Consider the following 15,638-nt stretch of genomic DNA (forward strand, 5'->3'; position numbering starts at 1 on the left):
GAATCTGTTACTTGACTCTACTGGCTCTAAACAAAAAATGTCATGCCCACTTCCACCAAAATTCTTCCTAAAATCTGGGGAAGGGGAGTGGAATTGCATAATAACTGTAACGTCAGAAAGCCTCAAGGGAGTATCGTAGTCTACCACTGGTCACACAGAAGGAGAGGCTGTCAGTGAGGAGACAGAGGCCTGGCTACACTGGCTGGGAAACTTTAGGGCAAGTTACTTGATGTCTCTGAGCCTGAAGAACAAAGTCAGTAACTAGTTAGGTAGTGAAGGAAGAAAATACCTTCCCCTAGAGGTCTGTCCAGGGGTTAAAATGATTGTGTTAAATAATTTCGTGTACTGCCAGGCTTACAATAGTCCCTCAATAGATGGTGGCTGTTTTAATATGATGCTGCTGATGATAATACTATATTTCTTGGCCAGCAGCCTTGGAACAGTAAGGATGTCCACAGTGCAAAGTACCCAGGAACATTTTCACCAAAAGCCAAGTTTGGGGATAACTCATGAAGTTCTGATTCTATTTAGGACAGGGTTTGTGGACAAAACTGATTACCCCTGCCTCAAGTCACATAAACGTAATGGATAAGAACATCACTTAGGCAATATGATTTAATTTACTTCAAAGGTTTGCCCAAATAGTAGCATCTGCACTGACTATTTCATTTTATGTAATAAGATATGCAGCTGCATTACTATCAGTAGCTGGCATGCCTGGAGCAGAAGGACCCTCACCTGAATCTCTAGGAAACTTGCAGGGTAAGGTGTAACTTGAGGTGAGGTGCACCTGGAAGATGCATATCTAAGGTACCTGGGCCACTTCTGGGATTAAAGCCTTTCACCTGCTGAAAACTCCTTTATTCATTTACTCAACAAAGATCTGTCAGGCACCTACTATGTGCCAGGCTCTGTTGCAGGGGCTAGGGATAGAGCAGTGAACAGACAGCGTTCTCGGCCTCATAGATCTCATGTGAAACTACAAGTCGTGAGGGGGCAGTGCTGTGGCCACACTGTCCTCCCTGGACTCTTGAGCTTAACCGTCTCTGAAGCTGAATGAGATTACAGAGCAGGATTGTTGACCTTCATTCAACTTCCTAGGATACAAAGACTGTACTACTTTCTGACCTAGGCAAGCAAACCTTACTGCTTCCAAACTCTTTCTGAAGGGTCACAGAAAACTCGAGATTCTGAAGGAGTGGAAGATACTGATACATCTTTTGGTTGTTCCTCCAGCTCTAGATCTTGGTAAACACTTTTGGGTTAAAGACCCACAGTGGTAATTAAATATTTATCAAATCTGATTACCCTCCTACTTCATTCCATGAAAAAGAAGAAAAATCCTACTGCGAGCCTGGATCCTTGTTGGCATCCTGTGTGCCCAATTCTTCACATGAGGATGTACGACTCTTGGGTTAATGGGCGTGATTCTGTGTCCTGTGGTGGGAGGGCCCTGATGAAACTGAGCTACCATGGGTACAGCTTTCTCAAAGACTCTTAGATAGACCAGAGACTATGAAGACAGTTTACAGTCAGAACGCAGCCCTCCAGAGGAACTTTAGAATCCCTAGGCCTCTTCCTCTTCTGTCCACCCTTCTGCAACACAGTACAAAGGCAGGCAATTCCAGGATAGCTGCAGGTCCTCAGAAGCCCTCAAATTAGGAACTCTATCAACAAACTTCTATGGCTGCCCAAGCTCTACATTCTAGGATACAGATAAGGAAGGACTCAAAAAAAATGTAAGTCCTGGCATTATGCAGGGCACAGAAAATCTCAGATGGTGTACTGGGATAAGTTAATGAGTGTTTCTTGAAAAAAAAGACTCTATGGTTTAATGCTGAAACATGGCATGCAGTATCCTCATCTTGGAAGCTCAGAATGTATATAAACTCTGAGAAGGCCTACAGTAAAGAAATCTGTTCTGCTTAGTTAAGCTTAGCACTGTTCAAAATTATTTGGCCAAGGCACCCATCCCACTTCCTGACTAACACATTAATTTTAAAAGTTATCTAGTGCCTATTATGTGCCAGGCACTATCATGGTGATCAAAAAGTGGAAATAGTTCTGGTCTTCATGGAACTTACATAATTAACATTTATTTTCAAATATAGCTATTTAATGCAACCAGTTCACTGGGTCTGTCTGTCTATCTATCTATTTATTTGCTGCATTGGGTCTCCGTTGCTGTGAGCTGGCTTTCTCTAGTTGTGGTGAGCGGGGGCTACTCTTCATTGCAGTGTGCGGGCTTCTCATCACGGTGGCTTCTCTTGCTGCGGAGCACGGTCTCTAGGCATGCGGGTTTCAGTAGTTGTGGTGTGCAGGCTCTGGAGTTGTGGCTCATGGGCTCTAGAGCACAGGTTCAGTAGTTGCGACACACGGGCTTAGTTGCTCCACAGCACGTGGGTTCCCGGACCAGGGCTCGAACCCGTGTCCCTTGCATTGGCAGGCGGATTCTCAACCACTGCTCCACCAGGGAAGTCCCAGTTCATTGGGTCTTTAACTGAGCATTTAACCTGACGAATCTCTTCAACCCACTAAATTCCACTTTAAATCCCATGACCTTTAGACCTTTAAGGGACAAAAAGTAGCAGCTACTCCTCACAAAACATTTCTGCTCTAGAAAACAGTCTGGCAAAGCCTCCACGGATCCACTGTGGCAATTAAAAGCTCTGTACCAGATGCCAACAGGTGTTTGTACCGTTTGTATTCATCACTATATCTACGCACAGTGCCTGGCTCACTGGAGGAATTTAACAAATGTGTGTTTGAATGAATGGTGAATGCCAATGACCCCCCTCTAGCGCCCTCCGCCCCAAATTCTGATAAGAATGACCAAGGTCAAACTCCTATGTTAGTCTCCATGGCCAGGTTGGATTTAGATTCTCTTCATTAAATGCTGGCCTTACCGTGCCAACCTACTTTTATATGCCAAGTTCTGATATGGGCACTTCTTACTTGATGATGTTAAGAGATAACACTATTTGCAAATGTTTTAATGACCAAATATATGTTTCTTAATGAAGCTAATGTGTTGAAACGTAATCCCTTATAGAGGCACAGCTGGCTCATGGTCTGAGCATAAAACTGGGATTCAAGTGCATCTTCTAACACCAGCCCTGCAATTTCCTTTAAAAAAATTAATATTCATGTATTTTAATTTTTTAGTCAGTAAAATAGGGAAATAAGCACTGGCTGGTCTGCCTAAATGGAGTACACTTGAAATATATAAATAAACAAGATACCAAGAAGCAAAACAATCACTAATTATGAAATTGGATGCAAAGAAAATTTAAGAGATTTAGCTCATTTTCAATCAAATACACAGGAAATACACAGGAAACGCAGGATGACTTCCTGGGTGCAATATTCTTATCAATAACAAGAAAAGATTCCAAAGAAAGGAAAAGGGATATTAATTGCTTTTCAAATAAGACAGCCTACTGAGCCCCCCAGACAAAATGAACAGAATCTTTAAAAGTGGAATTAATTTTCTCTGGATTTCATAACACTTTATTTCTTACCTTGTCTTTACACATTCAAGTGGCATACCATTTTAAAAACTGTCATGGTAAACAGAATCTATTTTATTGTAGAGTCTTTCACAAGGTAAAGGAAATGTGAAGAGCTGAGAAAGTATGCAACCCATACTGTTGGCATCTTAGCACTTATTATCATGACAAGTACTCAAAAAAGGCAATACTGGGCTTTAAAGCTGAACTGTACATTATCTCTTTCTCAGAGCCCTGGGGCTATCGCTGCAAAGCACAGTGGTCCATTCTAAGATCTGAATAGAGAAAAGGAAGAGATCATTAAATTATAATTTCCATGCACAATTGGTACAAGTATTTCCTACCAACAGGACTGATATGAAAGCAAGATCCCAGAATAAAGCTGCTCAGCAGAGAGGATGGCAGTATAGTGTCCTGTAAATTTGATTTCACTGAAAGCCCTGACACATCATAATAGTGAAATCCTATTTACTGTAGCAAGCAGGGTGGATAATGCTATTTAATACCTGGTATACTCTGTGACATCAGCCCATAGCTTTGTACTCCACATTCTCATCTTACCTTAAGGTTAATACTTCTTGACAGCCTACATGGTAAATAGAGCCCCAAATTAAGTGCTGATACCATGATTTACAAATCTTTCCTCTAAAGTTAGGCATAGAAAAACTGGCTCCAGTTAAAGGGATCATTTTTACGGGATGCACTTTTAACAGTTCATCCTGGAAAAAATTTAAGTCTCGTATCCCTAAAGCCAGATTAAAAAAGCATTTCAAGGTTACCCAAGGTTACCACATTTCCCATTAGAAAATTCAGAGAAGTTAACAGAAAAGCCAATGTGTTTGGAGGACTTATTGAATAATGAATTAAGGATAAGACCCCCATATTCACTGTACTGTATCAATTTTCTTGCCCCTAGAGAAAATAGAAAAAAAAAAAAAAAAAAAAAAAACCCCCCCGAAAAAAAAAAGTCCACCCTGCTTGCTGCTTTTGGAATATCTGCAATAATAAACTTCCCTTAGGGAGCCCGGTAAGAGTGCAAAAGGGTTCAGTCTCTGAATCTAAGTTATAAATAACTGTTTCAATTACATTAACAAAGGATATGGTGATATTGGGCCTTATTAATTTCTCTACCTAACAATTAACATCTAAGTGCATTTATTTGAACTATCATTACTTGTTAATGATAAAAAAAAAAATCTCAGAGCAACTCAAGGTACATGCTGAAAACCACTTTGCTGAAACCTCTGCCGTTTGTAACGGTATTACGATAAAAAGTGACATTGGCTTCTATGCCTTCAACATCCAAACTCCTGGACCAGAGAGGCTTATCTCTTTCTGCTACCCTCGGTAACTACAGAAACCACAGAGAAACTGCCTTGATTTCAAGATGAATGAAAAGGCCAGTACAAAATTTCCAAGTGTTGAAGGAATAATCTCTCTTTCTAGGCCGACAAATGCAAACTAGCATAACCTACGGAGGCATATCTACCACAAAGTTATGCTTTTAACTACTGTGTTAAATTTGCTAAATCACAGTGCATGGCCAAAACATGCACATTATTTAGTGTATATATCAGCTACCCATATGACCTAGAATCACTTGACAACTGTTTAAAACAGAAAGCACCTCAAGGGGAAAACATAGAAGGTTTTATTTTATCCCATAAATTGAGTTTAAGCAGTTATCGCCTTACCCCAAAATAGATTGTTTATGTTTTAGGATCTCAGATGTCAGTGGTCTGTGATTCTACCCTGTATTAATCCCTTGAAATGGCTGACCCAGCTCTGCTCAATGAAATATTTTTACAGTGATAGACTTCATCTGGTAGTAAAAATGCATAATAATTTCTTCGCATAAGGAACACACTGGGCGATAATCTGTTCTGTTGTCATTTCTCTTTATTATCATTCTTGGCATTATTTTTCCCCCAAGCTTTGCAAAGAGGAACACAGAAATGAAGGTACTAATGACAAAGAATTCGTCAAGCAATCAAAAAGCCAATTAATCATACAGATGAGCCCAACACTGTGATGCAATAGAAGATATGCCACCCACTATTAAGTAAAAAGGCTTTTAAAAATTGCTCGTTTGATGTAAGCATGACCTTAGGATTTAATTAGCAACTCTCTCCACAGGTGATGAACTAGTAAAGTACTTTTCTTCTTAGTGACAATTTATTTTTCACCATTCTCTTTGCCCTGCTCTCTTTTGCTCAGCTTGTGTAATTCCCTCTCCTCCTTAACTGTATGCGGTTGACTGCAATGTGTATGTAAATAGCTGCTGAAATCCAGAGGAGCCTGTAAACTGAAAGCAATACATACCCCACTATCCTGTTGATCTGAACACTGTAACAGTACCCAACTAAGCTCTCTGATCTCCCTCAGCTCCTCAAGCCACCAGGCCTTTTACAGCTCTCTTCATGCTGTGCCAAACCCCACCATTCTCATGAATGCCAAAAGCAAAGTGCATTCAGTAGAGCAAATCAATTCAATTCATAATTGAGAAGTCAGACATGCAAGACACACTGATCATCAAAGAACTCATATCTCTAGATGTCCTGGGGAGTGAGGGGTCCTTCATCCTAGAAGATCCTGGAAGAATCTGGATTCTGCCCTGTTATAATATGGCCTTGGTCCTGCCTCTCAATTTCCTTCCAGAGGGCTAACAGACTACGAGAAAAATACACACTTTCCTGAAGAATATCCAGGCAATGGATGTTCCGGGAGCAGGCAATCCAGGCTCTAATTAAATAATCATCAAAACAGTTGATAAAACAGTTACAGAAAGTTTGTTTTCTTTCTAGAGATGGAATGAGATGACTATCCTGTAGTTACACTGTGAACATATGAATGAATGAATCTCAAAGACATCTCTAAACTGCTTGAATGGCTATGAATTTCTTACTTCAAAGTAAAAGCAGCACAACTAGATATTACAGTAACTCTTGGGGGCATCATGCTGCAGTCTCTAAGTAATAAGACCCTGTTTATTCCCTTTTGGTCCAATTCTCCCAGGAAGTGCCAAATCCTGGGGACAAAATTAGGCATTTTGAATGCTTAACATTTTCAGGTTATGAGGTGGCACTGATCAAGTTTTAACATCAGGACCTAAAAAGTTGTATTAGAAGCCAGAAGGAGTTAATTTACTACCCAAAGAATTAACAAAGCAATCAGCAGGATTTAACTTCTTAAGTGCACAACTGACAAACATTAAAGATGGTACTGGACAATGGCTAAAAGCTCAGGTGTTGGACCTGGCTCAAATCCAAATCACATTTTGTCTGTATATTCTTGGGCAAGTTACTTGAAGCCTTAGGACCTTCATCTAAACAACAGGGTTGACAGCCTCATAGGGTTGTTTATGATAATAAAATGACATAATCCATGCAAAGTGCCCAGCACAACATAAATACTCAAAAAATGTTACCATTAGCTACTAGGATGATGAGGATGCTATAAATATCCAGATATTCAAAGTTAAACTTGATTTTCTCACAGGATAGATTTAGATTATTAATTTAAATAACTAATGAAGATACTACATATTTTGTGAATACTTAAGAACTGTCCACTAATAGCTTGGACCTAACTTTACGGCATAAGCTTAGTAAATGTAGGATTCGTTCACTGCACGCCTACTACGTGAGTTGTGGAAAATACAGAAATAAGAAAATGACCTTTATCCTCAAGGAGTTTACAAAATAAACACAGATAACTAATCATAATTATCATAAATGTGGCACATTAAGGGAGGTACACAAAGCATTATGGAGAATTCCCTGAGGGACTGGCAAAGGCTTCTTAAAAACATCTAAGAACCTTTTCTTTGAAAGCTGCCCTGGGCTTTCTTTCATCAAATCTCCCAACAGGAATTAATACTCTCAAGCCTCTTACCTCAACCACCAGGAATTGATACTCAAGCCTCTCTCAATTAGGGCATACCTACATGCAACGCCTCTCACGTTCTTTTTTTTTCCCCCTTTTAATTAATTTATTTTTGGTTGCCTTGGGTTTTCGTTGCTGCATGCAGGCTTTCTCTAGTTGCGGTGAGCGGGGGCTACTCTTCGTTGTGGTGCCCGGGCTTCTCATTGCAGTGGCTTCTCTTGTTGCGGAGCATAGGCTCTAGGCACACGAGCTTCAGTAGTTGTGGCGCGCGGGCTTAGTTGCTCCGCGGCACGTGGGATCTTCTCGGACCAGGGCTTGAACCCGTGTCCCCTGCATTGGCAGGCGGCTTCTTAACCACTGCGCCACCAGGGAAGTCCACGTTCTTAAAATACAAAAGTTTATCTCACGTCCACGTCAACGTTGTTTCATGAAGCTGGCAACATTTGCAATGAAACAAGGACTCAAAAAACTTTTAAATGGCTTTGTCCTTCTTTCTCAGTGAAGAGTTGTTGCTTTTGCATACTGGTTCTGAGAAGCGTGAAATTGGTGTCCAATTAAATTACCCTTATTACTCCTCCCGAGTTAGTGAAAGGAGAAAGTTATCTCAGACTCCTGGTGAACCAGCCAATATAAATACCTGGGACGAGAAAGCTCCATTCACACAAGGGAATGTCTAACTGATAAGGAGTTTACTGAAATAGAACCAAGAGGCACACCAAGCTGTATTATAGAACTGAATGTGCTTCAAGTGCTCAATAGACTTGGGTTCATAATTCTCAAATGACCATGAATTTCTCACTTCAAAGTGAAAGAAGCACAATGAGATATTAAAATAACTCTTAGGGATATCATGCTATAGGTGCATCACGAAATTTGCACCAAGTCAATGAAAATGAATAGTTGAGTAATAAGACTGAGTCATAAAAAAGTGATTATGTATACAATTACTGTGTTTGCTAATCTAGCTGATGAGCAGATGGTACGGTGGTCTTAGAAATCATCCCTGTAATGACTCTGTAAAAGACCCAGTGTCCCCTCCTCTCCATTAATATAGCACCTAGTATTCAGTGTATGGTTTCTTAAGTTCATTTGGTTAAAATAGAGAAAGATATGTACTTATATCCACTTTTAAACTTGAATTTTAAACAGGAACCTGGGATTTCATTGTAAGTTAATGATTCTGCAAGTTATAATACCACAATCATTTTTTTTCTTACATTATCCACTATTAGATTGGGCATTTTACATCTTTTAACACAAAGTGTGTAGAATTTCTAACAGAAATGGTTAGACGCTGTACTTTTCACTGTCATCACAAGAAAAACCCTCTTTACAATCTTTCGCATTAAGGCTAGAAAATGCTTCGTCTCTGGACACCTAAATGTCTCTCAAATATTCCTAGATGAAATCCAATTGGACAAAATTCACCTTAGGTACTTTAGGAATGGCAGTAATAAACAAAAACAAGATATTATAAAATGGGCAGAAGACACCAGAAAGCTGAATAACACTAAAGTAATTTTATGATTTTTAATATCTTGCACACAATGGAAAGGAAATATTCTTTAATGGCAACAGCTTGTATTTGCTAAGCTCTTTCCAGTTTTCAAGGGGCTTTTAAATGTATCATTTTATCTGGTCCCTCCAATAACTCACAAAGGTGAGTAAGGAACAGAGTATTATCCCCACTTTATAGATGAAGAACCAGAGACCATGAGAGATTAGGTGAATTGTCAAATAACTAGATGAAAAAGCCATGCCTTCTGACTCCTAGTCCAGCATTCTTTCCACCCCATGTTCTTAAATATGGAGTTATTAAGTCTTAACTAATAATAATGTGATTATTCCTCCTCGGCATTCTTCTAAGTTCACTCAGCTTCTCAGCTTTCAGTTAAAATTCCTAAATAACTTCTCTCCAGCCTCATCTTCAAAAAAGAAAACATGTGTGTTTGTGTGTTATAAGAAGACATTTGTGACAATGATTTGGTATCAGCACACCATGTCCACCTGACCTTCCCCGCCTTGTTCTAACCTGAGACCAGAAACAACTGTTAACTGTTAAGCAGACCCCTTTAATTGGCCAAGAGCAAATCCTCTCAGTGCCTCATACCCACCACTGAATATCTCTATCAAATTGGTGGATTTATGAGAAATGGGTAAATATTTATCAGTGCCTTTTCTTATACCTAACCGTAATCGATGAGGACTTCAAAAGGTATCTAGCATAGTAATACTTGAAAGCAAAGAAAACTATCACCGAGTGGGGAAAAAGCAGGTCCTGGTTAATCACCTCAAAAACTTTCACTCAATCATTTTATTCAGCTAACATTTACTCATTATATCAGGGACAGTGCTCTGGATGGACAGAAGTGAAAGAAGAGCTACCACTGACTGAATGGTTACCCTGTCCTGGACACTATTATAGGTGATTTGTGAGAATTATCTCATTTAACAAATTAATGAGGTAAGTACTATTATACTGTCATTTTATAGCTGAGAAAACTGGAAATTTACGTTAGATGCTCTATGATATGCAGCAGGTAAATGTCAGTTCAGGGATTTGAATCCAAGCCACCTGATGTCAGAACCTGTGCACTAAACCAGGCTTCTGCAAACCACAACTCATGGGGCAAATCCAGCCCGCCACCTGTTTTAGTACAGCCCTAAGAATGGTGTTACATTTTTAAATGGTTGGGGGGAAAAAATCAGAAGAAGAGTATTCCATGACATTTGAAAATTACATGAAATTCTAACTTCAGTGTCCATATATTAGAACAGTCACACTTGTTCACTGACATATTGGCTATGGCTGCTTTCACATTACAATGGCAGAGTCGAGTAGTTGCAACAGAAACCATACATGGCCTGCAAAGCCTGCAATATTTACTATCTGGCCCTTTACAGAAAAATGTGCTGACTTCTGTGCTAAGCATTTCCACTTTATGCTTATTTAACATCTCTACTTGGATGTCTTAAGTAGCATCCCAAACTTACCGTATCCAAAATCGAACCGATTTCCTCTACTACCCACATCCAGATCCTTATTTTAATAGCCTTGGCCTTGGAAAACCCAACCTTCTAGCTGTAAAAGCTATATACCTAGAATATCTCTGAGTTCTTTCTTTCACTCATGTTCAAAACCATCAGCAAATCTGGTCAGCTCTGCCTGTGAAACATCCAACCACATCTCATTCCTCCACTGCTAGCACCCCAGCTCGAGCCATCACCACCCCTTTTCTGAATTGCCACTATTACCTCTAAGTCCCTCTTGCTTCAGTTCTTGCCCAAGACAGCAGCCAGAATACTCTTCCACTCAAAAGCCCGCTTGGTGCTGGCCTGCTTCCCATTGCTGCAGACCTCTTCCCAGATACCATCCCATTAGACAGGCCCTCCCTCTCCACCCAACCCCACACCTACTCTCTTTCCTTTCCCCCCCACTTTACTGTCTGCCATATTATCACAATCTGCCATTCAACATGTTGACGAGGTTTTAATTGAATTTAAGCTCCACGAGGGCATAAGTTTAGTTCACTTTCTTTATTAGCATATCTCTGGCACTACCAGAGCCTGGCATATATTAGGTAGATATCTGCTGAATCAGTGAGAAAATGGTCCCTGCACTCAAGAAGCACTCAGTTCAGTGACATACGGAGACAGGTGAAGATGATCAACATACAAATATTTGTAATGAATGGGGCTTGACAGTTTCTTAGTTTATCTAGTTTCTTATGAAACAACCTATTCTAAATCAATCAACTTTGGGGGTCTCAATCAAAGCAAAGAGAAAGCTAGCTTTGTAACCTCATGGTCTATGTATGAACTTATCCTAGACAACAAATATACTTCACTGAACAGAGGAAGTGATTGGGTCCTCAAGTTCCCATTCTTAAACCCACTGCTTCCTTTTGTTCCAGCCTTAATTTCCTTCTTTGCATCTCTGTCAAACTCTAGGGTCAGGTCAACCAGAGGTACTTCCTCCACTCCTCATCCTAACTCTTCTCCTGAGTCCTACTATTTAGCTCCTGTCCACCAATTCTGAAGAAGACATTCATTTCTTGGCCACAAGTGCAGTGAAATAGCTTTCACAAAGACAATTTATCCTTTAAAACACTACCATTTCTAAGAACGTGCTCAAGTTTAGTCAATGTTTGGGAAAGTCAACAGTAGCACTCTATTGTTTGACCTGGAGATAATGCAGTTTCTAAACATACAGGGAAAAATATTTGGAAGGAGTTCCTTAGTAGTAAAACGCATCAGTGAACAAACAACACAACAATACGCAAAACTACCAAAGTAAAAATGACATTATCTTCGAGAACGATCTGCACACTTGGCGTCTTCATTGCCTGGCCACTTTTTAATGAGAAAAAGCAGTTACAGTGCTAATGTACTGATTTTTAAATATATACATGGGAACACCGCAAATGTGGTAAAAGAAGAGAATCACTGACAAGAAACAGTCATACCCTCTCCTCCAGTCTAGCCAGCTGCTCTTTGTAGAATGCATCCTGCTTCTTTATCACTCGATCTTTCTCTTCCAGCTGCTTAGCCTAAAAAAAGAAATGAAGAATATACTATATGAAGAAAAAGCAGTAACAGCAAAGCAGAAGTATAAATTGCATTAGAAATAAGTATTCAAAGATGAAGATTTTTGCAATCTATTAGGTCTCTGCCATAGAAAAAACATTAATAAGATGAGGACTGCTGCATCTAAATGTAAAGAATGAGTCTGCATTGCACTTGTTGTTAACTGTAACAGTTGTGTCCTACTTTGTCCAAGTGTTTCTGATAATGTCAGAATACAGCACAGGCAGTTTTATTTAACTTCTCTTTCAAAGAGTAATTTCAAGGATTAATATTTTACACAATAAGACTTTGATTTTATTCCAGGTATAATACACGTGGTTATTAACCATCTTTCTGGAGCGATAACCACAAGAAAACGCCTATATAAGATTTTGTACATCAACCTTAACGTTTGAGAACCCTTAAACTACCCAGTGAAACCAGCACATAAACACATGTATTGGTCTACCTCCTTTTTAATGAAGTAGCTGTCTTTGGTGAAAAGGGCAAAAACTATTGTATTTGTTTATTTGAATAATTTTAAATAATTAATAATAAAAGTAATTTTTAAACTCTTAGTTATCCCACTTCTAATTTATAAGATCTTCTTTTTACAAAATTAAAATCAAGTAATAAAATATTTATTCTTGAAAAAAATAATGATAAAGATGCTTACTTTTGAATGTTTTTCAAGCTAAATTTAAAAATGCATTTCTTTGAAATCTTGCCATTTGGAACAACATGGATGGACCTAGAGGGTATTATGCTAAGTAAAATAAGGCACACAGAAAAAGAGAAATATTGTATGATTTCACTTATATGTGGAATCTACAAAACAAAACAATGAACAAACACAGCCAAACAGAAACAAGAGTCATAGATACAGAGAAGAAACAGACTGTCAGAGGAGAGGGGTGTGGGGAGGAGAGAAACAGGTGAGGGAGATTAAGAGGCAAACTTCCAGTTACAAAATAAATGATTCACAAATGTGAAATGTACAGTGTGGGGAATGTAGTCTATAATTAGTTAATATCTTTATATGGTGACAGATGGCAACTAGACTTATTATGGTGATCATTTTGTAATGTACAGAAATATCGAATCACTATGGTGTGTACCAGGAACTAACACAGTGTTGTATGTCAATTATACTTGAAAAACAAACGAACAAAAAGACTCATAGAAAAAAAGATCATATTTATGACTACCAGAGATGAAGGGAGGGGGGAGGGGGAATTAGACGAAGGTAGTAAAGAGGTACAAATTTCCAGTTGTAAGATAAATTAATATTAGGAATGTAACGTCCAACATGATAAGATAATTAATACTGCTCTACCTTATAAATGAAAGTTCATAAGAGGGTAAATCCTATGAGTTCACAAGGAAAAGCATTTTTTTTCTATTTCTTTAATGTTGTATCTATATGAGATGATGGATGTTCACTAAACTTATTGTGGTCATGATGATGTAAGTCAAATCATTATGCTGTACACCTTAACCTTATACAGTGCTGTATGTCAATTATATCTCCATAAAGCTGGAGAAGAATGAAAAAATGCATTTCTTAAACTGTTGTTTCTATTTTTATTATGTTTAAGTACCTTTATCTCGGAGAGAACAGAACTCCCTACAATACCCCATGTTAGAAAAGTTTTTAACATATTTTTGTTCAATGAATGTTGAATACATGCCTGACTAGTAACTTTAAGAAATAACAGAAGTATATATTTTGGCATTCCCATTCTTGTGCCATATCTTCTTTGCAACATGATCAAGGGCCACCTGGCTCAACCGGTGTAAGGGTGACTGTCACTATATGCTTAATTTAGGTGAACCCATTGGCTAGTTTGTTGTAGGTCATTGTTTTGCTACTTACTTTGACTTCAATATCCTGCAGCATGTTAAAAACAAAGAAACAGTTATTTAACAATGTAAGTACTTTTTTCCCCCTAATGTCAACCAAGAAATCTGATAGATAGTATCTAAAACGCACATCAAAGACAGCAATGGAGGGCTTCCCTGGCAGTACAGTGGTTGAGAATCTGCCTGCCAATGCAGGGGACACGGGTTCGAGCCCTGGTCTGGGAAGATCCCGCATGCCGCGGAGGAACTAGGCCCGTGAGCCACAACTACTGAGCCTGCGCGTCTGGAGCCTGTGCTCCGCAACGAGAGGTTGCAATAGTGAGAGGCCCGCGCACCGCGATGAAGAGTGGCCCCACTTGCCACAACTAGAGAAAGCCCTCGTACAGAAACGAAGACCCAACACAGCAATAAATAAATAAATAAATAAATAAATAAATAAATAAATAAATAAACTGATGGGGGGGAGACAGCAATGGGGGAAAAAATAAGAGGACTTGCTTAAACTTGGCACACATTTAAATGTGACTGTGCTATTACAATGTGAATAGAAGATTTCAATGAAAAGTTCATGCTGCTGGGAATAATTAAACAACAAAATATTGAGGTTAGATAAAAATACATGTATATGCAAGTACATAATCTATGACTCCCTGATACAGCACAGTAAAAACCTCACTAGTCTGTCAGGAATATAAAAGAAAAAGTAAATGGAGAAAGAATTTTTGGTAAAGTTACATGTGAAGAAAATATGCATGACTATATGATCTAAAGAGAAAAGATCTTTCTAAATTCAACACATACCTCCAAAATATAAAGGAAATGCAAAAGAATGGATTTATGAGAACTTCCATTAAATAAAAAACATTAAATAAAATGAATAAGCAAATGACAAAGAAATACCAACCTCTAACTGTGAAATTAGTGTTACTAACATATAGAGCACTTAAAAAATAAGCCCTCCACCCCACCCCACTCCCCAGAATAGCCAAGAGAAAAACATGCAAATGACACAGACTGGCAATTCACACAAAACGGTAAATAATAAACACATTTAAAAAAAAACCCAATCCCACAAGAAATCAAAAAATGAAAATTAAAATAACAAAATTCCATAATTTATCTATAAAATTTAAAAATATAAAAATAATATTGCCCAGGATACAGGAAAAACATGCTCTTCAAGACACTGTCTGTCAGAATGTAAACTGGCACAAGTATTTTAAAAATCCATTTGACAAAATGTAAATAAGTTTGAAAACTGTACATATGCACTGAGATCTAAACACTCCACTTTTAGGACTTGAGTAATTATGGCAACATGCAAAGATATTCATGGTAAGACTATTTAGAATTTCCAAGAAACAGAAACAAAAACCAATCTAGGGACTTCCCTGGTGGCACAGTGGTTAAGAATCCACCTGCCAATGCAGGGAACACGGGTTCGAGCCCTGGTCTGGGAAGATCCCACATGCCGCAGAGCAAATAAGCCCATGTGCCAAAACTACTGAGCCCGTGCGCTCTAGGGCTCGTGTGCATCAACTACTGAAGCCCACGCACCTAGAGCCCGTGCTCCACAACAAGAGAAGCCACCGCAATGAGAAGGCTGGGCACCTCAACCAAGAGTAGCTGCCGCTCTCCACAACTAGAGAAAGCCCGCATGCAGCAACAAAGACCCAACGCAGCCAAAAATAGACAAAAAAAAAAAACACAAAAAAAACAATCTAACAGTTAAACTAAAATATACTCAAAATATACTAAGAAAAAGAAAAAGACTATAAACAGAAAGGACAGTATGATTTCTTTTTTTGTAGGGAA

General features: G+C 38.8%; 1 protein-coding gene across 1 annotated transcript in view; it reads right to left on the reverse strand.

Annotated features, from left to right (window-relative positions):
• The window catches only part of CHCHD3 (coiled-coil-helix-coiled-coil-helix domain containing 3), a 289,976-nt gene that overhangs the window by 91,849 nt on the left and 182,489 nt on the right, over positions 1-15,638 (reverse strand). The window contains exon 5 of the mRNA XM_007455359.1: positions 11,861-11,944. Coding sequence (XP_007455421.1) covers positions 11,861-11,944 — 84 coding nt within the window. The remainder of the gene's footprint in view (positions 1-11,860; positions 11,945-15,638) is intronic.

The sequence above is a fragment of the Lipotes vexillifer genome, unplaced genomic scaffold, assembly GCF_000442215.2.
Source record: "Lipotes vexillifer unplaced genomic scaffold, Lipotes_vexillifer_v1.1 scaffold687, whole genome shotgun sequence".
NCBI lineage: Eukaryota > Metazoa > Chordata > Mammalia > Artiodactyla > Lipotidae > Lipotes > Lipotes vexillifer.